Below are 27,479 nucleotides of genomic sequence, written 5' to 3' on the forward strand. Positions count from 1 at the left end.
CGCAAGGTGGTGGAAAAGTTGAGCAATTTCCGTTGCTAAGTTGCGATGCACATTTTAACAGGTAACCTGATCTCAGCAGCATCTCATGGAGTTGAAAACTAGGCAGGGCTCCATTGATGGGTATGTTTGATAAGTGCTGGGAGAAGGGGGTCTGGCATTAAGCAATGCCAAACCTTCTGTCTGCTATCACTGCTCTTTGTCTCCGCAGGGTCTTTCCCACAGGGAACAAACACATCCAAGTAAATACAAAGCAAAACAGCAGCAATGGCCCGTATCATCACAGCACACATGCTCGCAAGTCAACTTTTGCAGGAAACTGGAAGAAAGGCTTCTGCACACTATTTCCATTGCATCTTTATCTCTCCGGCTTATTGTTTGCAGTTAAATGCACAAGCTGCGATCGCCCTGGTAAAAGCTTCCGGTCGTCCGGCACTTTTTAACACCAGTTTTTTTTTCACTCCTCTCTGTGAGGTTCTTAACTCCATTCTATAAGTCATGGGTAGACAAAACCACAGAAACATTCATAAAGCCTGAGAAACCGATCGAGTGCTGCAGGGCAGGTGCTTGGGAGCAGGGAGGATGGTGCCCAGGGAACTCTGGGTGTCAAAAAGAAAAGCACAGCAAGATTCCAGGTGTCTGGGTGAACTCTCAGGCTTTGTGTGAGGACAGCTTCCATTTGTGCGCGCATAAGGGAATGTTCCAAGCATATGGCAGAAGTTGTTACCAGCTCACAGTCAGCGCTGAGATCCAGAGGAAATTCCAAAGCACATCACCAAGGTTATGAGGAAGAGAGAGAGGTGGAGGAACAGGGAGGGATTTCTAGAGGCTTTCGGGCCCAGACAGATAAAGGAATTGCCCCTGCAAGCCAATGGTGAAATGAAAATCAGGGCTCAATGTGTAAGAGTCTAGAAATGGAAACGCAGAAACAGGAGTAGGCCATTCAGCCTTTTGATCCTGCTGCACCATTCAATATGATCATGGCTGATCATCCAACTCAGTCCCCTATTCCTGCTTTCTCCCCTGTCACCTTCAACCCTTTTAGCCCTAAGGACTATATCTCACTCCTTGAAAACATTCAATGTTTTGGCCTCAACCTCTTCCTTTGGCAGAGAGTTCCACAGGCTCACCACTTTCTGGTTGAAGATATTTCTCCTCAGCTCATTTCTAAGCAGCCTAACCCCGTTTCCTTCTAATTCCTGATTCTGAACACCCTGGTCATCGGTGACGTCCTTTCTGCGATTTTTTTATTCACTTATGGGACGTGGACATCACTGACTGAACATTTTTTGCCCACCCCAAGCAACCTTTGAACTGAGCGGCTTGCTAGGCTATTTCAGAGGGCAGGTAAGAGCCCGCCACATTGCTGTTGGTCTGGAGTTACATGGAGGCCAGACCAGGTCAGGATGGCAGTTTCCTTCCCTAAAGCACATTAGTGAACCAGATGGTCTTTCCAACATTTGGACAGTGGTTTCATGGTCATAATTAGATTCTTAATTGCAGATTTTTATTGAATTCAAAATCCACCATCTGCCATGGAAGGATTTGAACCCAGGTCCCTAGGCTGTTACTGAGTTTCAGGATTAATTGCCTAGCGATAATATCACTAGACCATTGCCTCCCCTAAATTTTACCCTGCCTCGACATGTCAGAATTTTATAGATTCTCTGTGAGAACCCACCATTCTTCAGTAAATACAAACCTGACCAATCCAGCCTGTCTTCATGGCTATGCAAGGCTGGCCAAGTATCTAGGATTGACCAGGAGTCACCCAGAACGCAAGGATCAATCTTCAGGCCTCTGCTGCATGCAACTCTGGAGAAAAAGCATTGGGATGTTAAAAGGGATTTCTTTTTGGTTATTTTCTTTGATCATTTCTCTGAAGCAGAATTGAAAATATTGAAATTTTGTCTGGAAGGTGTCGGCGGGTGGATATGGTCATTTGGGGGGGAATAGGCTGTTTGGCTGATACTGAAGCATCATCTAATTGGGAATGAGTCTCATGGTTTCCGTTCAGTGCAGGAGGGAATCTGTCACGGGGAGGGATGTGAATTGGCAGAATAATGACTGGTATGGGGGAGGGGTTGGGGGTGGCAGTCATGTGATTGAAACCTCCAGGAATTTGTTTCATTAGAGTTTTTGACAGCTTTAAGAATAAGCACAGAGATCTCAGAGAGTTGTACAGGCTGGAGGAGATTGTGGAGATATAGACGGGTGCGAATCCACGGAGGGATTTGAAAACAAGGAAAGCTTTTTCTTCCAAATCAGAGCATTGTGGATAAGTGAGTACAGTTAATCCAAGTTATTCTGAGCAAAGGATAAATAAAGTTCAGGCTGAAACTTGAATTGAAGACTCTCGGAGTACTTAGAGTCATCAACTTGAGGATTTATTCAGAGTTATACATTTCACTCAGCTGCAGGAAATTACACACTTTTCCTTTAATTCCCAGAACAAAATGCAAACATATCTCAGCCCCAAGCTGGACACAAATGGATGAAGCTTGATGCTAATCACTAACCCTAAAGATCCTCTTCCCAAGCCTGGACTCTTGGCCATTGCTGAAGAGTTAACATTACAGACAAACAGTCCTGCACCTTTAGGCTCTGTCTTCAGTTTTTGCCTCCTGCCAAGTAATTTTCCCACCCTCAAAAACCCTGGGCACTCTTAAGGATTAAGTCTCAACGTCATGCAAAAGGAAAATAAAATATGACAAATACTAAGCAAAAAATGAACCGTGTTGAAGTTGAGGAAGGTGTCCTCAAAGTTTAACATTTTATGTATTGTAAGAAAAAAAACGAGGAAAACATATTGACAAGATTGCAGTGTAACAGTAGTGACTTGGAGTCATAAAGCTGTACAGCATGGAAACAGATCCTTCGGTCCAACTTGCCCAAGCCAACTAGATATCCTAAATAAATCCAGTCTCATTTTCCAGCATTTGTCCCATATCCCTCGAAACCCTTCCTGTTCATGTACCCATCCAGATGTCTTTTAAATGTTGTAATTGTACCAGCCTCCACCCCTTCCTCTGGCAGCTCATTCTATGTACACACCACCCTCTGTGTGAAAAAGTTGCTCCTTAGGTCCCTTTTAAACCTTTCCCCTCTCATCTTAAACCTATGCCCTGTAGTTTTGGATTTCCCTAAACTGAAAAAAAATCTTAGCTATTCACCCTAACCAAATTCCTCATGATTTTATAAACTTCTATAAAATCACCTCTTAGTCTTCAATGCTCCAGGGAAAATAGCCCCAGCCTATTCAGCATCTCCTTGTAGCTGAAACCCTCCAACCCTGGCAACATCCTTGTAAATCTTTTCCGCACCCTTTCAAATTTAAAAACATCTTTCCTACAGTAGGGAGATCAGAATTGAATGCTGTTTTCCAAAGGTTGTACCACTTAGATTGAAAATAGATCATTCATTGCACAATGATCTACCAAGTTTCAGTTTATCAGACAATTGATCTACTACAAGCCACAGGTTGGCTTGAATCCATAATTTACACTAATATTTACATTTCCCCAAGTTGAAAATGTTGCAGATAGAAGTCACAGTAAAACATGCACACACGCATTAATGTTTTAGTGTTTTAATGAAACCACTGAGGGGAAATGGGCAATTTTCCATTGTCCAATATTAGCATCCTTTCATCATAATCAGTCTCACAAGCAAACGAGAAAAAACTTTCTAAAGTTACACAAGAATAGTTTGTTGGATCAAAATTTGTCTGAGGGCAAGGGTAGTTATTGTTGCTAATTCCCCACCAAACCGAGACATTTTCATTGTTTTCCTGTGCTCTGCCTCAGTTGACTCTGTGTATTTAAGAAAATTGTGCAAAACCATTTCAGAAATGGAAAACCGTTGCACGTGTTTTTTTTTAAAAAGGAAGTAATATGCGTGTTTGCGATCTAATGGAAATAATGCATTTAGGAACATTCATTTATTTAACCGTTCCTGTACTTTTTAGACCTCATCTTTGCCTGTGTCAAAACAATTTCCTGATGTTGTAAAATCCATGCCAAGTACATTCCATCCCATTTACTGTCACTTACTTGCATTTTTAAACTTGAACAAGAAACGATGGGAAGACTTTTTCGGCAAAAAAACTGAAACAGAGATTATAGCCTCTTCTGGTCATTTGAGTGATCTTTTCTGAGTCGTTTGGACTCATTGGCTGAGACAATTGCAAAATATGTTTTTAGTACATGTCGGAAGAAATCTGTCTCCTCTCAGCCTCAAGCTCCACTCCTTAGTTCAACAAAAATGTCAAGGAATGAAGGGAAAGCCTGGGTGTCAGTCAAATCCTTGCATGGTAGCATGGTTGCTGTTTGAATTCAGTTTAAGACATGTTTGTTGTTGGAAACAGCAAAACACATGCAGCTTACTTATCCCCATCCTGTGTCCTTTAGATAAATGGTATATACAAAATTATTCATTGGACATGTCAGTAGTTAATAAAAAGAGCTCATTTTGGTCAACGACAGACCTGAGTTTACACAATGAATAAAGAAAAATCTGGAAGCATGCTAAAACGCTTGGAATGCAATGACTGGCAATTTCAAATGGCCCACTGGTGTGTTCTTGCTTTCTCTCTCTCTGACTCTCACTCACTCTTGAGACAGAAAAGAACAGAGGATTTTATTACCCATGCTAACGTTGCAATCAGAGTCGCACATTAAAATAATAAATCAAAACAATTTGCACTCAACGTGACACAATGACCAAGGCCACATCCACTCATTGGAAGTATAAATTCTGTACTCGGTGGTGCAGGCCAGTCGGTGATGTCAGTAGCTGGAAGAGAGATAGATGGTGGATGTGACAGGTTCGAGAACGGAAAATAGAAAATGATATCAATCCATAAAAGAATTGACTTTAGAAAACGGTGGCACTGTGAAGCTGGCTCACCCTTGGGACGTTTTTGGAGAGCTATAGCACTTGCCTATTTGGGATGACCACAAGGGCAGGTTTCATTTGTAGTGTACAAACTGATATCGAGCTCTTTGAATACAGTGCAAGCTTTGTTGGATGGGATAATTGCTGTTGACTGAGGCAAATGCATCTTAACATCTTGTGAAGTCAATAAGGTTGTGCTTTATATTACAGTGCCAGACTTGTAAAACATTTTTGCAAATAGTGCAATAAATTTGCTGAACCTTTTAAAGATTACGCTCACAGTTTTCAAAGGGAACTGTTGCCAAGCATGCGCTTGAGATTATTACATTAAGCATTTGCTGTCTCCATCACTGATGCACAGTGGCAACAATGTGTGCCATCTACAAGACACACTGTAGAAACTGGCCACTAGTCTTTCAACAGCACCTTCCAACCCCATGACCTGCTCCACAGGGAAGAGTGAGGGCAGACATTGTAAAGGAACACCACCACCCACAATAAAATAAAACAAAAACTACAGATGCGAAATCTGAAACTGCAGCAAAAATTGCTGGAGAAACTCAGCAAATCTGGCAGCATCTGTGAAGTGAAAGCACAGTTAACTTCTTCACTACCAACCACCCATTCCTCCCCAACCCACTCTCCATTCAGTCTTGGAACGATATCACCATTCCATCATTACATTTCTGATGTTACAACAGTGGTGATACTTCATAAATAGTTTAATGACTGGAAAGTGCTTTGGTAGATCCTGAAGACATGAAAGGTGATATATAAATGCATATGTTTCCTTCTTCACCATTACAAGATCAAAATCTAGGAATTCTTTCCCTGGCAGCATTGTTTTCACTGACAGCTCATGGACTGCAATGGTTCAAGAAAGCAACTCAGCACCACCTTCTTCAGGGGTAATTAGAGAAAGAAAATTAAAACTATTGTCACTAGGGTTCACCCACACCACATGACTAAATACAGGAAAGAAACATTTGAAGGACAATGTAAATGAAAGAATGTTGTACATCTCTGTATTTGTTCATGAGATGTGGGCATAACTGGCTGGGTCAGCATTTATTGCCCATCCCCAATTGCCCAGAGGGCAGTTAGAGTCACCCACATTACTGTGGTTGTGGATCACATATAAGCTAGACAGGGTTAAGGATGTGTATTTCCTTCCCTGCAGATGGGTTTCTACGATAATCATCAAAACTAGATTCTTATTTTTAATTGAATGCGAACTTTGTCATCTGCCATAATGCGATTAAGAACTGAAATGAATCTCAGGTTCTGGATTACCAGCCCAGTGACATTATCACTACACCACCCTCTTCCCCCATTTCTTTATTTCTGTCTTACAGCAGTTGCTTCAGGATTTCTACCGTTGTGTTTCAAAGGGTTAAAATGATCCAGAGAGTCTGTTTATTTGTGAATTCTGTCTCAATGATTTGATGCTCTTTAACAGTTTAAAGAATTAGTCATCTTTTATGGCCACATAATTCTTAAAGCCGTACTCATCAAAGCGCACCGGGAAATAGCCTGATGCTTTTAAATAACAGATTCTGGAAGCAAAGGATGTGACAGTTTGGTTTCCGAATTTATTTTCAATGTTGACAAGTACATTGAACCTTGATTGCTCATTTAAAGATAACCGTTAATAACCAATACGCTACTGCACACAGTTGAGTTGAGATTTCTTTTAAGAGTCATTTGTACAGCTGCTGAAGCATTGATTCCAGTAGACATTCCTTTCTGTTCACTCAGCCACTTCCATCTCCCCTTGCTCCAGCCTCCCTAACCCTGTTCGCTGCCCCCCCCATCAAACCATCCACACTTCTCTCCTCACCATCTGAAGGCTTTAACCCCATACCAGAAGAAGTTCACTTTTATTCATTCTGAGAATTTGATCATCACTGGCAAGGCCAGCCAGTGTTACCCCAGCCATTGGAAAGGTGGTAATGATCCGCCATCTTGAAACACTGCTGTAGATGCTGTCAGGGACAGAGTTCTGGGATTTTGACCCAAAATGTTTGAAGGAACAGCGATACGTTTCCAAGTGCATGGCTCTGAGGGCAACCTGAAGGTAGTGTTGCTCTAACTGCATTCTCTTGCAATTCTGCTGTCAATTTTTTTTCTGATAATGGAGGAAATGGTTAGCCTGGCTTTACTTCACAATGAATGTTGAGGCAAATTTTGGTGTCTCCACTGTTGTCCCCATTCAGATCAATGAGGGAATTGGAGTCCAGGAGCAGGGATGTCTTGCTGCAATTGTACAGGGCCTCGCTGTGATCACACCTGGAGTATTGTGTAGTTTTGGTCTCCTTATCCAAGGAAGAATGTTTTGACATGTAGAGGGAGTATAACAAAAGTTTATCAGACTGATTCCTGGTATGGCAAGACTGGCATGTTGACAGATCAGTTAGGGTTATTTTTGCTAAAGAACAAGGAGAGAACCTCACTGAAACCTGTAAAATTCCACTGGAACTACACAGGAAGGATGTTCCCAATGGCCACGGAGTTCGGAATCAGGGTCACAGCTTAAGGATAGAGGGTACGCCTTTTAGGACTGAGATGAGGAGAAATGTCTTCACCCAGAGAGTCGGGAGCCTGTGGAATTTTCTGACATAGAAAGTGGTTGAGACCAAAGCATTGAATATTTTCAAGCAGGAGGTCAGATGAAGTTCCTAGGGCTCATGGGGTCAAAGGATTTGGGGTAAAAGTGAGGAATGGCGACTAAATTGTGTGATCAATTGTGATCATGTTGTCTAGCAGTGCAGGCTCAAGGAGCTGAATGGCCTACTCCTAGTTTCTCTGTTCCTCTGTTCCTATGTAACCACATTCCAAAAAATGTCAGGGACTGCCCGAAAGATGGTTCTGGTCTGGGCTGCTGAAGATATGAAAGATGAAGATTCTGTTCATTCATTCAAAAAAAAGGGATTTTTATATTCTCTCAATAAAATCATGGTATGCACCTCCATGTCAGAGAGAGAACAGTTTAGTAATGGGCCAGAAAGCATGTTCACAAGCCATGCCTTCACATCCTCGTGGAAGGGACTGAATGAACAGAATGCAGCATTTGTCTAATTTAGTGTTGGGGATTGGGTGGGTGCTCCTTTAACCCCTGATGGTGGGGCTGGAAGTATTGGGAATCATATGAAGAGTTGGCTTTACAGCCCCCACAGTGCGGATTTCAGCAGGCAACCCTGGGAAACGCCCCTGTTGTGGGGTTAGGGGGGTGGAGATGGGATTTTATCAATTTGAAGGTGCTGTGTGAATGCAGGTTGTTGTTGAAGGTTTCACAAACAGTGGGGTTGTCACCTCCCGACTGACTTTCAGGACTCATTTGTGAGTGAAGCCCCATGCTGCAGATTTCAAACAGTTAACAATCTGAAATTAGAGTTACCTGCACTTGGGTTTGGAGCTGAAATAATGTTCACAGTGTGGAGCTGATCCCTGGAGAAGAATACTAAACTGGCGAGATGTGAAGTCCAGACTTGCAGTGAGTCATTCAGTCACAGGCAATCCTGTCAAAACAACAGAGGGAGTTCCTGAAACCACCCCTCCCACCCTAAACAAAAAAAACTTTGATTTTCCAACAGAAAAGAGCTGTGGCACCAACCAAAAAATTTGCTGTAAACATTTCTGTAACTTGAACTTTTTTTCCATAATGTAATCCTTTTTGTAAACAGTTAACATGCAGGAGCACATACAGTTTTTTTTAAAAAAAACAAATCCTTCCGAATTTTGGAAGCAAATAGTTGGACTTTCAGAATGCAAGTCAAGAAAGGTATAAAGACCACCTGGTACTAACAAGTTGTGGTTTCATGCCAACAAAGTTAAAGCTAAATGTTTCTCCAAGAGCTTAATGTTCCAAAACAATAGGGGTTTAGGAAGCGATAGTGGGATACAGTTCTCATGCTTGTTCTCAAATCCCCTCATGTCCTCACACTTCCTCATCTCTCTAACGCCCTCCAGCCTCACTTCTAATCCATAGTGCCCTGACGGCAGCCTCTTGAGCAACCTATTTTAATCCAGTACAGGTAAATGTCTCAAGACACTGCATATGAGCTTTAAGAGGTAACATTTGACACTGAGCTGCAGAAAGGGATAATGGGGCAGAGGCCTGAAAGCTTGGCTAAAGAGGTAGTTTTTACGGAGCATTATAAAGGGCACGGGAGAGAGAGAGTGGGAGATTCAAGGAGTCTAGAGCTCAGGCACACTGCCATTGGTGGAGATAATTAAAATTGTGAACTGCCAAACCAATAGACTGGCATATTTAACTGTGACCTTGCATGATGCTTTCCATAAGACAATAATTAAAAATGTAATAACATTGGATAAAAAAGAAAGTCACGTATACCTTTTACAAAGGACATGGACACATTTGTTTTAGAAAATGCAATTAACCAAAAAAAGTTATTGCTGCTTTCTGGGATTGTTTAGCAGTTTAAAGTATGAACTTCTGTGCTAAAGTTGCTGATCTTTGCAATAACTCACTACAGAGAAGGCTGAAAATGTGAGGCACAATGAACACGATACAGCTCTTAAAATCTGAAGCAGCTTAAGCATTGATTTCCAGTAAGTGTCTTCAGTACATCAGTGGCACAATGCCTACTTAGAATCTTGGGTGCAGTGTAAACTGTGATATAAGCCCTTTGTAATAAACTGATCATAAAAAAAGAGCATTTGTGCAAATGAACAAAGTAGGCCCATATACAGGAAATGCCTGTAGTGATTTTGCTGCTGTTATGTATGAATGTATTAAAAATACCCATTGCTATAACCAGAGTCCAGACGGTGCACAGAAGTGTGTTCGCTCAGTCCCACTTATCAAGTGTCTCAGTTCTGTGTTATGCTGTTATCATGGCCTGAGCTCGCTGGAAGGAAATCAGAGGGGGTCAGGGGTCTAAACAGAGTGAGGAGATTCAGGCCTGCTCATAGTGACATAGCTGTTCCTCGGTAGATTGCTGACGATGGACTAAACTGGTTTCCCTGCCAGTCACATCATCCTGCATAATATGTAACTACCTCTCCTCCTCTTAGTGCATTTCGCTGGAAAAAAAATCATAGAATAGCCCAGCACAGAAGGAGGCCATTAAGCCCACTGAGCCTAGACCTGAATGAGTTAAAGTCCAATTCAGACCAATAAAGACCCATTAAGTGTGCTCTGTCCTCACTTTGCCTTGCATTTATCAGGAGTTGTTGCAGTTTCGGGCACGAATTCTATGTGCTGTAACTTGTGGGCTGTCTTTGTACCTAGATTCTGGGAATTGTTAGCTATGACAAGCTGTTTAACCAGACTTCATTTGCTGTGAAATAGACAGTTGCCTTGAGTCCATTCCCAAGTTCCATTCTTTCCCCCATCTCATTAGGTGATACAGTGGTGCCAGTGGTTTTGACACTGGACTAGCAATCCAGCGATCCAGTACAATATTCTCAGCACCCAGGTTTGTAATCCCGCCATGACAGCTGGTGGACTCTGAATTCAATAAAAACCTGGAGTTGGAAGTCCATTGGTCATCATGAAACAATTGTTGAGTGTTGTGAAAAGAAACATTTGGCTCACTATTTTCCTTCTCATTCAGAAGGTCAGGAGGAATGGGATACAGGGGAACTTAGCTGCTTGGATACAGAATTGGCTGGCCAACAGAAGACAGCGTGTGGTAGTAGAAGGAAAATATTCTGCCTGGAAGTCAGTGGTGAGTGGGGTTCCACAGGGCTCTGTCCTTGGGCCTCTACTGTTTGTAATTTTTATTAATGACTTGGACGAGGGAATTGAAGGATGGGTCAGCAAGTTTGCAGACGACACAAAGGTCGGAGGTGTCGTTGACAGTGTAGAGGGCTGTTGTAGGCTGCAGCGGGACATTGACAGGATGCAGAGATGGGCTGAGAGGTGGCAGATGGAGTTCAACCTGGATAAATGCGAGGTGATGCATTTTGGAAGGTCGAATTTGAAAGCTGAGTACAGGATTAAGGATAGGATTCTTGGCAGCGTGGAGGAACAGAGGGATCTTGGTGTGCAGATACATAGATCCCTTAAAATGGCCACCCAAGTGGACAGGGTTGTTAAGAAAGCATATGGTGTTTTGGCTTTCATTAACAGGGGGATTGAGTTTAAGAGTCGTGAGATCTTGTTGCAGCTCTATAAAACTTTGGTTAGACCGCACTTGGAATACTGCGTCCAGTTCTGGGCGCCCTATTATAGGAAAGATGTGGATGCTTTGGAGAGGGTTCAGAGGAGGTTTACCAGGATGCTGCCTGGACTGGAGGGCTTATCTTATGAAGAGAGGTTGACTGAGCTCGGTCTCTTTTCATTGGAGAAAAGGAGGAGGAGAGGGGACCTAATTGAGGTATACAAGATAATGAGAGGCATAGATAGAGTCGATAGCCAGAGACTATTTCCCAGGGCAGAAATGGCTAGCACGAGGGGTCATAGTTTTAAGCTGGTTGGTGGAAAGTATAGAGGGGATGTCAGAGGCAGGTTCTTTACGCAGAGAGTTGTGAGAGCATGGAATGCGTTGCCAGCAGCAGTTGTGGAAGCAAGGTCATTGGGGTCATTTAAGAGACTGCTGGACATGCATATGGTCACAGAAATTTGAGGGTGCATCCAGGAGGATCAATGGTCGGCACAACATTGTGGGCTGAAGGGCCTGTTCTGTGCTGTACTGTTCTATGTTCTATGTTTTTAGGGTAGGAAAACTGGTCTGACCTACATATGACTCCAGACCATTGACTTCTGGGACTTTTTTTATTTACTCATGGGTTATGGGCATCGCTGATTGGGCCATGATTTATTACCCGTCACTAGTTGCCCCTGAGAAGGTGGTGGCACCCTCTCAAATGACCTTGCAAGCCATTTATCTGTTTCAACTGCTGAATGGTTTTAAAAAGGGAACTGGGTACAGCAGTTCAAGATAGCAATTTGTCACCACTTTCTCAAGGGGAAGCTAGGGATGGGCATTAAGTACTGGCTCAGCCAATAACACCCACATTCTGTGGATAAAAAATAGATACTCGTTGGATGCCCTTTCACCTTAGCTTTCATTGAATCAGCCCACAACCAAAATACAGAATGATGCCAGGAAATAGTGTAAGCAACATTATTGTATCATCAAAACATTACACAGATGTTCAAACAACTTTGGGACACTGTTATTGCCACGCTTTGTGATTGGCTGATGTTAGTCATCTCCACTAACAACAGTGTATATCATGAAACTTTCTCTTCCCCTTTTCCTTTGCAGAGGTAAAAATCTATTTAAAATCCCAAAGTCCAATTAATTAATCTCACCGTGGCAACTAGTGAAATTTAAATTTAGTTGATATAATACAGAATGAAAAAACGCAGCAGATCATCATCAACTTTCGTACAAACCCATGCAGTTCAGTGGTGTCCTTTAGGGAGGGAAATCTGTCGTCCTAACCTAGCCGGGCCTACATGTCCCACAGCAATGTGGTTGACTGTTAACTGCCTTTTTAGGGATAGGTAATAAATGCTGGTCTAGCCAGCAACACACTAATCCCGTGAACAAATACATTTTTTAAAAACCCTTTTGCCAGAGGATAAAATGATTAAATCTTTTGAATGGCCGTGTTTGCTAAACCATGCTAAACTCTTCTTTTCCTCTCTTGACTGCAATATTACAGTGATAGGCAGATAACTCTGAAGGGGTCATCCAGAGGTGAAAGGTCTCCACGTCTTTTCGTCTGTTTGCCAGACAATCTGCTGTTGAGGTGCAGTGTCAGCCAACATGGGGAGGGGACAGAATCCTACCGTTCACACACTGTAGTGTTGTGGCAAAAAAACGCACTGCCTAGCCATTTGGCTGTTTGTCCTGCTCAGGCTTATGACCAGATCCTTGAGTCTAATATATTCATACCCCAGTGGCTGTGGTTCTTTGAGATAATGCTAGTGCTGTGTAACTGGACAAACGAGACTGCTGTTTTTAAACAGCATTTATCCAGGAAGCCAAAGGAGACATCGTTTGCTACAATTTATCCGCGAGACTCATTCATAGCAAACTGGGTTATTTGAATAGTCAAAGACAACAGCATGAGAAAGATCAGTGCCTATAGCACTCGATAGTTCTAACTTAGTTCAAGAGTTTGTGAGGAATAAAGTCGCCATTTATCTGGTGACTCGCAGAAGATATAAAAGGACAGCTTGAAAAGAACCATATTTTATTCACAGTTCATTTCTTGGCAGTTTAGGGAAGAAAAATGTTACTAAAATTGTCAAAAGAATCAATAATAAATTAGGATGTAAGTTTGGATTAATTTCTTTGAAGCTAATCTTCAAACCTCCAGATAAAAAAGCCAAGAGAGGCTAAAATACAATGCAGAAAACGCGCACACATTGTTGAAAACACAGTGGTGTAACACATTTGCAGCCATGAAAAAACAGACAACTAAAATATTTTTATAGCGTGGCTAGATTTTAGAGAGGAGGAGGGAAGAGTGCTTTGACCTGTGTGAAGGGGAACCCCTGCAGACATAACCATTCTGACCCATTGAATGGTCTGAATACGATAAATGCTGCTTTATCTTCTCTTGAAAGGAACAAGATAGAGAGGCCTAACTGCCTCGGCATGCTTAAATGGACAACTGTGCAATGTTTGAGCTGAGGGGGTGTTTGAAATCTGAGCAATCCAACAGACTAAGAGCTGCACAGGTCACCTGCTGCCCTCCAAGAGGATAGGCAGGGACCTTATAAGAAATTGCCCATGGTTGAATTGTAATACAAATTCCTTTCTCTACTGACTGGCCTCTTTCACCAGACCATGGCCTATAAAATTTTGTAAAAACAATTCCAAAAAAATTTTTTTCAAAGGGCAAGCGAGTGTGATGAAAGGCTTGACAGTTTTGACTTACAGTTCATGCTCTTCATTACTGGAAAATTGAATTGCGGGACTGTGTCTCAGCAATGTTTGTGATTGATCCAATGGTGTTCTTAAATAAAGCCTGGTTGTTGTTTTTTTTTGTTTTTGCTGCTGCTCACAGCTGTAAAACAGCAATGTGTTAGCTCTGCTGGTTTTAAATCATATTTTGCCTAAATTGTCAAGAGTGCAAGGGCGGTTCACACCTTGACTCGCCAAATAAATGGGGTCAGATATGGGCAATTTAAGCGGCATTCCAAAGCCCCCAGTATCAAAAGAGATTAGCCCAAATTCATCTGATAATGTCATGCTGTGCCCACGGAGATGGGAGGGGGAGTTACAGACCATTTGAATGGATGAAACTCATCAGGACTTTGACAGCAGCAGTGCTCGGATGCTGGCTGCCCAAGTGTGCTGTACTTGTATGAGCAGTGATTGCAAGGTCTGTGTGACTCCCCCCTTCCCCCAATCTGCAAACCCGCGTGCCCCCCCCCCCACCAACTTCTTCCCGACACCTTCCTCCACCCCCCCATCCCTTTCCCAAAATAGCCAGGGGCAGTTGAAAAATGCCTCCATCCACCTCCCTCATTGGTCGCCTGCTTAATTGCCACACAAGAGTCTGTGAAACATGGGCAGATGAGATGACATTCTGAGTTCCTGTCACTGGTGAAACCCACAACGCAGCACACACTAGTTGCTAGGAATCTGTCAGAAGCTGTTAGCAGTTGGCAGAAAGTTGCCCTGTGGCATTTCCTCGTGGCATCAGCAAAAAAAAACTGAGCACAAATCAGCTAGAGGAGCCTGCTGCTGTACTAATGAGGCTGTAAGCTTGTTTATGGACTAGCATCATTTCTGTGATTATTTCCACCTTTTCGGCTCTCCCTTCATAATTCACCTATGCTTTGGAAGCAGGGGGAAGTCAGAGCTAGGAATGAAGTCAGCGCTGATATTTTGCAAATGTGGCCTGTAGCTGCAGCCATATGGCACTCTTTGAGTGAGCTGGTTGGAGTCTGGAAAGACAGAGAGAGGGAGAAAGAGAGGAAAAGAAATTAGCCCCAGACCTCACAGAGATGCGATCAAATTACAGCGAAAATGGGAATGCCAATAAAATTGATGCTCTTGAGTTTTCTCTAAGGCTTCAGCTCTCAGAGGTCAGTTGTATGAGAAAAGTTAGAAAAGAATAGATTTTTTAAAAGTGTTTAAAGGGAACAATAAAAATATAAGGGAAGGAAAGTGCCTGTGGACACAATAGCTTCCTTTAGTACTGATGCAGGTGAGGGTCTCACCCACATCTTCGACCCACCTCCAGCACAGCTGAGTTATCTCTCCGTTTCTCTTTGCCATCTCTGAACCTGAGGATTTGAAAGTATTTGCTCGGAATGAGGATCTTGTCTTTGATTACAAGCTGGCAGCACAATTCGTCTCCCAGATGAAAGCAAACCTCCTCTGTTCGCCTGAAAACAGTGGGAAGAGCAAAATGTGCATGAAAGCTGAAGCAGTGTGTTTTTTGTTGGGGGGTGTGCATGGAACTGGTGCTAATGATGTAACCAAGACCAGTTGTTTGGGGTAAGTCCGTCTTTTCAGATTGACTGAGGGGCGTATTGTCCTCACTTCAATAACAAAAGCTTCTGCCATTGTTTCGACATAAGTCTTTACTTAAAATTTCTGTTTCTAGTGTGTGGGAGCTTTCATGACATAAGTGAAACAGGAAAGGTACTGGTGAGTGTTTTATATGGAATGCAGAAAGCCTTTCCTTCTCCTAATGGTGTGTATAATTCAGGTGCCCTGAAGGCATGCTTTCAGGAATTCTTTTGCCTGAGGTAATGGGAAGCAAAGACTGTTTTAAAGCCTTGATTATTCTATTGATGCACAAAGATGGAAAAAGTCATCTCTGGATTATAGTAGATATTTCCATAAATTATCAATGAATTCTTCTCTAGTGAGGCAGTGGCGCATTACTAGTAAATGAATTTGAAGGCTTTTTTGGCACAGATGGAAAGTTATGTGTAAAAGGGAGGGTTGGTGCAGAAATATTAGGGTGGGGGAAGGGTATGCCATTAGATTGGATGCTGTGACAGATTCTGGATCAATAATCTGTACCCATGACTTCTATTCTTAATTGTGTTGAATAATCTAGTGTTTGCAGTATTTATGTTCCTATTTGAGCAGCTGTTGATTTTTTTTTCTTTTTGTGTTCCTTTAATAAATTATAATGAGGGCGAAATAAATTGCCTTTGCCTCCCAACTCCCAGCATTCACCTCAGACTCAATGACAGTAAAACAGTACGTGCTGTATTCTTGATGCGTTATTAATGAAGCAGCGAGTGTTTTTTTGTTTTGTCCTTAACTCCAGTAAATGACAGTCCATTTCTGGCTGTTATTTTTAAGCACTTTCAAGCCCACATTAACTTAGCAAATTGTTTGCATTTCTTATTTGCTACTAGTTTTAATGCCCGTCAGGAATAAAACAGGGAAAATGAAAGACTTTGCATCTAGTGTCTGCCTCATACACTGTCAGGTCAGAAATAATATAGATTCATTGTCTGTGCCTCTGCACTCAGACTAACCTTTTGCCTCAGAATGGCACCCCCTACTGCACTGGTGCAGAACCTTCATTCCCCATGCTGTCTGGCCTTATTCTGACTTGTAGCTCCTACTGAGGGGATGGTCAGTTTCATGCTGTGAATTTGTATACACGGAGGACAAATCTGCAACTACCCAAACCCCAAATCGAATAGGACTGCTTAGACTTCCTGACCCCCGCGTCTGAGAACGGAGAAGCCGGCTTCACAGATTTAAGCAGCTCGTTAACTCTGTAGAGGTTGGAGAAAGTGAAAGAGTGTCAACAATGTTTGTTTTATTCTGCGCTGAAGCTTAAGTGTAGGTGTGTAAATTGGTGCGGGGACTGAAAATCAGCACTCCACCCCGCCATAATTTTCACAGTGGAAATTAAAAAAAGGGAATGTGGGACCTTGTGGCGAGTGCTCCTGGAGTAGCCTACGTGTTAATGACTTGTACCTGTTCCCAACTCTACAGGTGGGATCTTTTACCACTTGGCTATGTACAAATACCTCATTGTTAATTATAGTAATCCACGTGGCTGTACTGTCTGTGTACTGTGTGCCGCATTGTCATAAGCTGTGTTGCAAAGATTCAGGTGAGAGCAATAATGGTCTCAAACTCTCAATCTTTGGCATGGACATTAAAGCCATTCATGCCGTCCAAACTGTGTGTTATGTGCCCAGTGTAAGGACAGGCAGATGGTTTGAGCCTGTGCCTGAAATGTTCCTTGTTTCAGTAGCTCTCTAGCAATGCTGCCCTGCAGACTTTCCGAGGACTGTACAAGTCCGATGTGAAGCGAATAACTGGGCCATTCCAGCTGTTTCCAGGCAAGTTCTGGGTTTTCTTGTGCTTCAGTAAGACCTGGGCACAGCGGGCATGTTCTGGCCTCCCCTTACAATGTAAACAATGAAGAAGAGCAAGGAGTAGGTTAAGTGTCCAAGCAAGGAGCAGTGAGGAGTAGAGTGTTGAAATGGGTGTCCCTGTGACAATTTTGTCTTTGACTCAGAGTAGTGAAGTAACTGAGGAAGTGACATGGGGTTGGAGAAGTAATGCTTGTTCCCATGGTGTGTAGCACCAAATGGAGAAGTAGATTTTTATGAGTTGCCTTTGTGTGCCACTTTGCAAACCAGACTGCTTTTATGTCTCAGTGTTGGAAAGTGAAAGCTAACTTATTTTGAATTTCCTAATCATTCATGCTGACATCACAGCAGCACCTGAACATGAATGTACCCTGTGTATCTGGAGAATGTAGGAAAAACAGAAATCTCCTGGTTTTGTGCAATCTAAAGGAATAAAAGTGGCTATGTACAAGTATCTCATTGTTAATTATAGTAACCCATGTGGCCGTACTGTGTGCCGCATTGTCATAAGCTGCAGTGTGAAGATTCAGGTGAGAACAATAATGGTCTCAAACTGTCAATCCTGGCATGGATGTTAAAGCCATTCATGCGAATCAAAGAGTGTGTTATGTGCCCAGGCAGATGCTTTAAGTCTGTGCCTGAAATGTTCCTTGTTCGGTAGCTCTCCTGCAATTCTGCACTGTAGACTTCCAGAGGACTGTACAAGAGGTTGCGTTAAAACTGCATCTTTAATGTACTTACAGGTGACGGCTTGGACAACAGTGTAGCTTCACCAAGTACGGGAGATGATGACGACCCCGACAAGGATAAAAAACGTCAGAAAAAGCGAGGGATCTTCCCAAAGGTAGCCACAAACATCATGCGAGCATGGTTGTTCCAACACCTAACAGTAAGTGAACCATACATCGATACAGCTTGAGATGTGTTTGGATGACAGAGGGCAGCTCTTTATTGTGTTCTGCTGTGTAGGCTGTCCGGTTGGAGCACTTCGAATAAAAACTTGGGTGGGGGGAGGATTGCACACCTACTTTGGAAGCTATCCGAATATCTCCTTAACTCATCAGAAGGTGATTGGCTGTTTTCCCCCTGACTGGCTGATGTCATCGTTGCAGCAGTCGCTGGAACTTGTGCAGTTGGTCAGGTGAAAGCAATGCAAGGGGTCAGGTAGCTCAGTTGGCTAGCTGGCTGGTTTGTGATGTCGAGTGACACCAACAGAATGCGTTCAATTCCTGCTCCCGGTTGAGGTTACTATGAAGGACTGACCCCCTCACCCGAGGTGTGCAGAGTCTCAGGTTAAACTCACCACCAGTCATCTCTCTCTGGAACTATGGTGACTCTATCTAGCAAAGCTAGCTCTGGGTTTTACTCCCAGGGAGAGGGAATTGAACACCAAAGTCGGTGAGTCTTGGTTAGAGCGCACTTTTTATGCTCATTTCTGGACATCTTATTAGAGATAGGATGATGTGCCGGTGTTGGACTGGGATAAACAAGGTCAGAAATCACACAGCACCAGGCTATAGCCCAACAGCAACAAAAACAAGGTTGCTGGAAAAGCTCGGAGATAATGGGAACTGCAGATGCTGGAAAATCCAAGATAACAAAGTGTGAGGCTGGATGAACACAGCAGGCCAAGCAGCATCTCAGGAGCGCAAAAGCTGACATTTCAGGCCTAGACCCTTCATCAGAGAGCAAGGGTTTAGGCCTGAAACATCAGCTTTTGTGCTCCTGAGATGCTGCTTGGCCTACTGTGTTCATCCAGCTCCACACTTTGTTATGTTGCCTGAAAAGCTGAGCAGGTCTGGCAGCTTTTGTGAAGGAAGAAGCAGAGTTAACATTTTGGGCCCAGTGACCCTTCCTCAGAACTTTAGTCCAACAGGTTTATTTGAAAACACAAGCTTTTGGAGCAAGGCAAAGCTATGGTGCAGGAAGATTTATGAAGATAATACCGGAAATCTGCGGCTTTGTGTTGGGGAAGAATCAACTGCCAGGGTCTCTTTGCTTTTGATAACTGAAGGCTGAGAGGTGACTTTAAAATGAGGAACGGTATTGATGGAGTGGTTGCAGAGATATTGTCTCCTCTAGAGTGGAAGAGTATAGCGAGAAGGAATCAGTGTAAGATAGCCACCGAATAACCCAAGAGGGAATTGAGAAGGAGCTTCACCATTGCAGAGAACGGTGTGAATATGGATTTCAGGAACAGGGATAATGTGAATAATATTGATTTAAGACAAAACCATAGGAGAAGGGATTTAGATGAGGAGAAAAATGAGAGGACTCTCAAGGAGGAATGTAAAAACCAGCATGAGCTGTTTGGTTGGGCCGAATGGCCTGTTTCCGTGTCCCGTGTCCTGGATTGGCTTTCTGGTCTTTAATCACTGGCTATGACTTAAGTTATTGAAATTTGTAAAACCTCAATGGGTCAGAAAAAGTTTAGAAGGAGTGTGTCCAAAATAAAAACAGGATTCCCTAATTCGTGACAAGTTGAGTAGCTTTGAAGTGAAAACTCTAACGAGCTAAAATATTAGGTAAAGACAATGAAAAAGTATAGGTGATTGTCCTTGGTAAGGGGATGCTAAGAGTGAAAACTGGTTGTTATTTTGTTTTAACCATGGCTATTTCTTGAGGTTCTCCATTTATCCTCTGTAGAGGTACAGTTCCAAGCTTGTTGATGGTTTGGAATGTCAGAGATAGATAGCCAGGATTCTGTTTGGTGGCAGCTGGTAACTTAGCTGGTAAATCACATGGACTAGCCACCCAGAGACCCCAGGTTAATGCGCTGTGAATGTGGGTTACCATTCCCACCATGGCAGTTGGTGAAATTTAAATCCAATTTATAAATTCTGGAGTGTGAAACTAGTCTTGGCCAGGGTGCCCATGAATTGGTAGTCATAGAAGTCTATCTAGTTCACTCATGCCCTTTAGGGAGAGAAATCTGCCATCCTTACTTCGTCTGGCCTCCATGTGACTTCAGACCCGCAGCAATGTGGCTGGCTCTTAACCGTCCTCTGAAATGGTCAGTCAGGTCTCCCAGTTGAAAGTCAATCAGGGATTGGCGACAGTTGCTGGTCCAGCCAACAATGCTGCCATCCCACAAGAGAATAAGTACTGACAGTGCACCCAGAAATTTGCATCAGACCTTGGCGTTTGGGTATCTCTCGCTGACTGTGGGGAAGGAAGAGTGCGTCATGTGTCCATGAGTGACCAATACGTGGAGTTCAATGTTGTTGAGTGTTACATCATTGACTTTGGGTCCAGGAAGAAAAAAAATCACAGCATTTTCCTGATGGTGAGAGCATTGGAAGCCTTGGGCCATTAAGGAGTTCTATATATCCATGTATAAAAATCACTCAATGCTGGCCGAGAAGTGTTCAAAGTAATCAAAAAGGCCAATTTAATGAACTGTGGCCTTCATCCCAAGTGGGGTTGGAATACAAAGGGGAAGGAAATGATAGAGCAGATGGATATAATCTGGATGTAATGTTTGTTTAGTTCTGGGCTGCAGACTTCAGGCAGGATATTGTGGTCTGTTGGGACAAAAAAACTTCTGTTTTTTTTTGTTTTCTGGGGGCTCCACTTGAGTTGCACTTCTTTTTTGATTCTTGGGGTTTACATTTTGGTTTACAGGGCCTACGTTTTCACTCTCACTAGTCTTAGAAGCAGGCCATTTGGCCCATCAACTCTGTGCTGACCGTCTGAAATTCATCCACCCCAGCATCCACCCCCACCCCCAACCCTGTCCCTGTAACCCTGCATTTTCCACGGCTTGTTAACCTAGCCTGCCTATCCCTGGACAGCACGGTCAGTTTAAATTTACTCAGTGATGCAGTCATGTCGTAACATTCCCTTCTGTATCTGTGTTGTTGGTGTATGTGGAATTTGAATTTGCGCAAAAGCAGAATTGTAAGAATTCACCAATATCCTCAGTAATTATCAACCACCCAGTAAACGTAAAGGCACAGCACACAGGGAAGTCATTAACTTCCTGGACACCACAGTGCTTAAATGAGACATATGTTAGCAACAAAGTTTTATTCAAAATAACTGATATACACTTCAGCACTTCAGAAGGAAAACACATAAAAGCCTGGGTTATATTCCTATGGAATTGGAAGATTGAAGAGTAATTAAAGTGAGGTGTTTAAAATGATGAATGGATAAAATAGGGCAGATGCAGGGACTCTTGTGGTGTAATGGTAGTGTTCATACCTCTGAGGCAGCAACCCAGGTTCAAGTCCTTCCTGTTCCAAAACTGTGTTGTAATATCGCTGAATAGGTTGATTAGGGAAATACCCAGGGTAGAGCAAGGATAGACTTTAAAAATATATAGTAAATGCAAGGCTGTTGTGATGGAGTGGTAGTGTCCTGAACTCTGAGCTAGGAGACCTGGGTTCAAGTCCCACCTGCTCCTGAGGTATGCCTTAACATCTCTGGATCATTGATTGAAAAGCATCTACTGTAGATGCAGCAACACCATTCCCTCAGATAGGGTGGAGAGGGCACTGAGTGAGTGAAATCAGGAAGAACTTGCACACAAGTAAGATAAGGCCATTTGGCCGCTTGAGACTTCTACATCATTCAGCATGATCACAGCTGATCTGAGAATAACACGAGTCCACATTCCTGCCTAATCTTACAACCCCTTGCTTAACTAGAATCTTATCTACCTCTGTCTTAAAACTATTCAAGGGCTCTGTGTCTGCCAACTTTTCGAGAAGGAGTTCCAAAGACTCTGAACACTCTGAGCGAGAACAGAAATTGCTTGATCTCTGTTTTAAACGGCATTTTTAGACATGACCCTTACTTCTTGATTCTCCCATAGGAGGAAGCATCCTTGCCACATCCTCATTACACAAGGCTAGTGGAAAATTGGAACTCTGTCCCTCAAAATATCCATAGATGACAAGAGATAACACAGTGTGGAGCTGAAGGAACACAGCAGGCCAGGCAGCATCAGGGGAGCAGTAAAGCTGACGATTCGGGTCGGGACCCCTCTTCAGAGTCCTGAACTGAAACGTCAGCTTTCCTGTTCCTCTGATGCTGCCTGGCCTGCTGTGTTCCTCCAGCTCCACACTATGTTATCTCTGACTCCAGCATCGGCACTTCTTACTATCATAGATGACAAGCGTCAGTTTCAGGCCTGACCTGAGGGAAATGTTTTTCTTTGTATTTACAGATGTACAGTAAATTATTGATTATTTAACTCCCAAATCCTGTCCCACCATCTACAAGGCACAAGTCAGGAGTGTGATGGAATACTCCCCACTTGCCTGGATGGGTGCAGCCCCAACAACACTCAAGCAGCTTGACTCCATCCAGGACAAAGCAGCCCGATTGGAATTCTATCCACGTTATTAAAAATTCATTTATTTTGTCCGGCTTATTTTGAAAAGGATTGAGACAAAGGGTCTCAGAAGTAAATTATTAAAAGTCAAATCACGTTCCCATCAGGATCACTTCAGATAGTAGCCAAGTATAGTTTCCAAATGGAATAGAGAAGGTGTAGACATTGAAATCACTTTAGAAGTAAGTGGATCCTGAAAGAGGATGTACGGGTGGTTTTTCTGGGTCATTCTGAATGCTTGAATGGCCTTCCTTATCTGTAATTATCTTGTAATCCTGTGATAGCAATTAGAAGTCAAAATCCAGGCTGACTTTCCACTTCCTAATCTGCATTCAGCAAGACCATCTGTCCTCCTCATTACTGCTACCTTGACCAAGGATCTCAATCATCAGCGAACTCCGATCAGCGAACCTTACTCTCCTGGTAGAGTCATTTCCATTTCTTGGCATTGTTCCACAGACATTGCAGGGAACATTAAAAGTTGAACTTGGCCAATTTAAGGTCTTCTTAGGCTCTTTTGCTCATTTCTTTATTTGTAAGTCTCATTCGCCCATCAGGCCTGTGCTTAATCATCTTCATTAGCTGACTTCATTCACAAAACTCTCATCCTTCCTAACAAACCCCTCCATGACCATGCCACACCTCCATCTCAGTAACTTTCTTCAGCCTGGGAGCACTCCTGGAGGCAGGCATGGTGGGCACTGTGGTTAGCATTGTTGCCTCACAACATCATGGACATGGGTTCAATACCACTGTCAGGCGACTGTGTGCACACAGTTCTGTATAAATATAAATTGCCAAAATGACAGGGAGGAGGGCCAGTCAAGAAACAATTATAAAGGTACTTCTGAAAAATCAAGAACTTTTCTTTTCCCAGTTTGGCAGTGCATTCCTAGGGCAGCAGCTAGGAGGATAGGCAAGTGAGAATTGAACTGCCTACTTGTACAAATTTACAGTTATCCACTTTGTTTAGCTCACAGCTCTTCATTACAAACAGAAGTATTTTCTGGCAGTGCAAATTACTTTTGCACTGCCCTGTGGCTGCGTGGGTTTCCTCCGGGTGCTCCGGTTTCCTCCCACAGTCCAAAGATGTGCAGGTTAGGAGGATTGGCCGTGTTAAATTGCCCCTTAGTCTCCAGGGATGTGCAGGTTTAGTGGATTAGCCATGGGAATTACAGGGATAGTATGGGGGTGTGGGTCTCAGTGGGATGCTGTTGGGAGGGGTGGTGTGGATTCAATGGGCCAAATAGCTTGCTTACACACTGTGAGGATTCTACAATTTCAGAGTTTGTTTAGTCCGCTGTTGGTCATTGTACCTTCATCCATCCCTAAGCTCTGGTATTTTCTGCCTCTTTACTTTTGCTTTCTGATAATGTTCTTTAAAACCTGCATTGACCATGCTTCTGGTTATTTGCCCTGATACCCCTTAAAAGACAGGGTTTCAGATTTAGTTCTTTGATGCTCCCATGTATTTGCTTTAAGATGCTTCTTTTTAAGTGAGAAGTTCTGTATAAATATAAATTGCCAAAATGACAGGGAGGAGGGCCAGTTAAGAAACAATTATAAAGGTACTTCTGAAAAATCAAGAACTTTTCTTTTCCCAGTTTGGCAGTGCATTCCTAGGGCAGCAGCTAGGAGGATAGGCAAGTGAGAATTGAACTGCCTACTTGTACAAATTTACAGTTATCCACTTTGTTTAGCTCACAGCTCTTCATTACAAACAGAAGTATTTTCTGGCAGTGCAAATTACTTTCACCAGCAATATTTACCAGCGTTTCTCCTCCACTCATGCCCTCTTTGCTTTGGAACTCCATGAGGTATCTGCAGACGGTCAATCTTGAAAAGGGGTTTGAAGAACCTGCAGCAGGCAATGCTAAATTAGAGAAAGCAACCAGTTTGATAGCACTGGACTGTTTCAGGGATGGTAGTCAATTATGAAAGAATAGCTCAGATGGAACAAAATAACAACAACATGATTTTCAAAAGCAGAAACTTGGTCGCAGCATCTTTACATCAATATCTCACCAGAACTCAAAAGCAGTTTTGTCAGATTGTTACCTTCCAGCCCTGACATGCAAAGCTTACTACTGTTCATTCCCACAACTACGAAGGAAAATAACAAAGTGCACTCAGACCTTACTTACTCTGTAGATCTTGTCAGAACAGAATAAGAGTTTATTGTGCATATTCTGCTTGCATTCATTCCCAAGTTCTGAAGTGCAGAGGAGATAGCATTGTGGCCCCATGTGAGCTGCTATAAAAATTCATGTACGGATTAACTGATGAAGCAAAATGACAAAGTATTAAGCACTCACTAAACTTTTACTATCGCCTGCTACACATGTGCATCCAGATATTTTTGAATATTTTAATGATCCAGACACCGGGGCTGAGAAAATCTTGAACACTGAGCTGTTGGGCATTCATTCATGTCAGTAATGTCATTTTGTAATAGTGTTGTATCAAGTTGGAATCAAAGTGTTTTCTGATGAAATGTGCAAATAGCTTGTTAGTGCTATATCGCAGTGTGGGTTTATCAACAGCAAACACAGGAAATACTGGAAAAACTCAGCAGGTCTGGCAGCTTTTGTGGAGAGAGAAACAGAGTTAACATTTTGAGTCCAGTATCATGCTTCTGCAGAACTGAAATGTGTTGGAAATTTTTTTTATATACTTTCAATGGAGACAGAGGCCCAGTGCATAACCGTTGCTTTTCTTATTAATTTATGGGATGTGGGCAATGCTGGCTAACCAGCATTTATTGCCCATGCCTATTTGCTCAGATGCCAGTTCAGAGTCTACACATTGCTGTGGGTCTGGAGTCACATGTAGGCCAGACTGGATAAGCATGGTAGTTTCCTTCCCTGAAGGATATCAGTGAATCAGATGAGTTTTACTGACAATTAACACTGGTTTCATGGTCATTGTTAGACTCTTAATTCCAGATTTTTCTTATAAATTCAAATTCCACCATCTGCTGTTCTACTATCTTCGACACTTCCACCAGGATGAGGGAAATGCCTCCCTGGGGTCTGCTGCTACATTCTATATCCTCCAGAGAGCAGCAATGATCCTTTCAATATTCTTTTTAATGTTTGTTCAGATAAATATTGATAAACAGTCATTGTATGTGAAGATACCTTAAGCCACTATTAGAATCACAAAGCTCAGCTAACTGTGATACTCTTGAGGTGCTTGAGTTCTGCCTGTAAATAAAAACTGTGAGACATTGACCTACTTTCTGCTCTGCCATGCAGTGGGACCAAATCTAACAGATTGACGTGAACGCACAAATACTTAGACCAATGTTTTCTGTGACCGTTTTTCCCAAACCTTATCACTTTATAACAGTGATAATGGGAACTGCAGATGCTGGAGAATCCGGGATAACAAAGTGTGGAGCTGGATGAACACTGCAGGCCAAGCAGCATCTCCTAAGATGCTGTTTGACCTGCTGTGTTCATCCACCTCCACACTTTGCTATCCCACTTTGTAACAGTGAAGCCCAAAGAACAGTCAGCAGTCTTACTAAACGAAACAGGGCATGCAGGGGTCGCAGTCCAAGAATAAGGGGTGAGCCATTCAGGATTGAGATGAGGAGGAGTTTCTTCGCTCAGAGAGCTGTGAACCTGTGGAATTCTCTACCACAGGAAGCTGCTGGGACCAGTTCATTGGATATATTCAAGAGGGAGCTGGTTTTGGGCCGTGTGGCTAAAAGGATTAAGGGGTATGAGGGAAAAGCAGGAGTGGGATACTGAAATTGCATAATCAGCCATAGTAATATGGAATGGTGGTGCAGGCTTGAAGGGCTGAATGGCCCACTCCTGCACCTAATTTCTATGTTTTCATACATCATATTGATAATGATCATAGGCCACTTTGAAAGACAAACGGCTATAATAAAATTATTCAATTCCTCCCAAACAGAAAATCATCCCTACTACTTGCTTCGAATAAATAGATCCGTTATCAAGACAGTGTTGACAAGAATATTATTTTATCACACCTCTGTATTGTTTGGGAGAATGACCTCCCTAGCTTTTCTAACACGCCTCTGCTTTTTGACTCCAGTGAAATCTCAATTTAGAAAAAAGGGGTTTTCTTTTGTTGAAAATGAACAAGTGCGACTGACTCAGCATATCATTCCACCGCTCCCCATCACCATCACAGCCTGACTCTCAGTTCCCCTTCACCAAGGGAATCACAGTGCCTTCTCCCCAAGGTTTAATTTTCAACTCCTTCCCCTCCTTCCCAAGCCAGCATCTCCCTGAAAGCGCCCTTTCCCCAGACACGGCCAATCGCCAGGCTGCAGAGGCTCAAGAAGGCAGCCAACAGCCACCTTCTCAACTAGGGACGGGCAATAAATTCTGGGCCCAGCCAGCAATGCCCGTCCCTACAGATGAATTTTTAAAAAAATGACTGTGTGCTGTATATAGACCTACACTGTCCTTGGAAGTGAATTCTGAGATTTTTGACCCAGCAACACTGATGGAATGGTGATATATTTCCAAGTCAGGATGGTGAGTGGCTTGGAGGGGAACTTGCAGGGGTGGTGTTCCCATGTGTCTGCTGCCCTTGTCCTTCTGTATGGAAATGGTCATGGGTTTGGAAGGTGCTGTCTGAGGATCTTTGGTGAGTTTCTGCAGTGCACCTTGTAGACGGTACATACTGCTGCTGCTGAGTGTCAGTGGTGGAGGGAGTGGATGTGGTTCCAAGTCACTTCAAGTGTTCTCTGTTAAATGCAGTCAGGTTCTCATGCCCATTGATGCAGTGAGTTCTAGACACCCACCATCCCCTGGGTGAAACATTTTCACCTCAACTCTGCACAGAAGTGAACAATGTAGGACTGTGGGCCGTTGTTCCAGAAATTGGATGCAACGACGGACGAATTGGCGAAGCTTTAAGGCACTCTGTATTAGCGACTAACTTCATAATTGTTGAATTTTCACGCTT

At 43.0% G+C, this 27,479-nt stretch overlaps 1 protein-coding gene across 2 annotated transcripts in view; it reads left to right on the forward strand.

Annotated features, from left to right (window-relative positions):
• Positions 1-27,479, forward strand: part of meis1a (Meis homeobox 1 a) — a 222,024-nt gene that overhangs the window by 59,477 nt on the left and 135,068 nt on the right. For both annotated transcript variants that reach the window (XM_048536129.2, XM_059648314.1), the window contains exon 8: positions 17,929-18,074. In XM_048536129.2, the coding sequence (XP_048392086.1) occupies positions 17,929-18,074 (146 nt within the window). The remainder of the gene's footprint in view (positions 1-17,928; positions 18,075-27,479) is intronic.

Source organism: Stegostoma tigrinum, chromosome 9, assembly GCF_030684315.1.
Source record: "Stegostoma tigrinum isolate sSteTig4 chromosome 9, sSteTig4.hap1, whole genome shotgun sequence".
Taxonomy (NCBI): domain Eukaryota; kingdom Metazoa; phylum Chordata; class Chondrichthyes; order Orectolobiformes; family Stegostomatidae; genus Stegostoma; species Stegostoma tigrinum.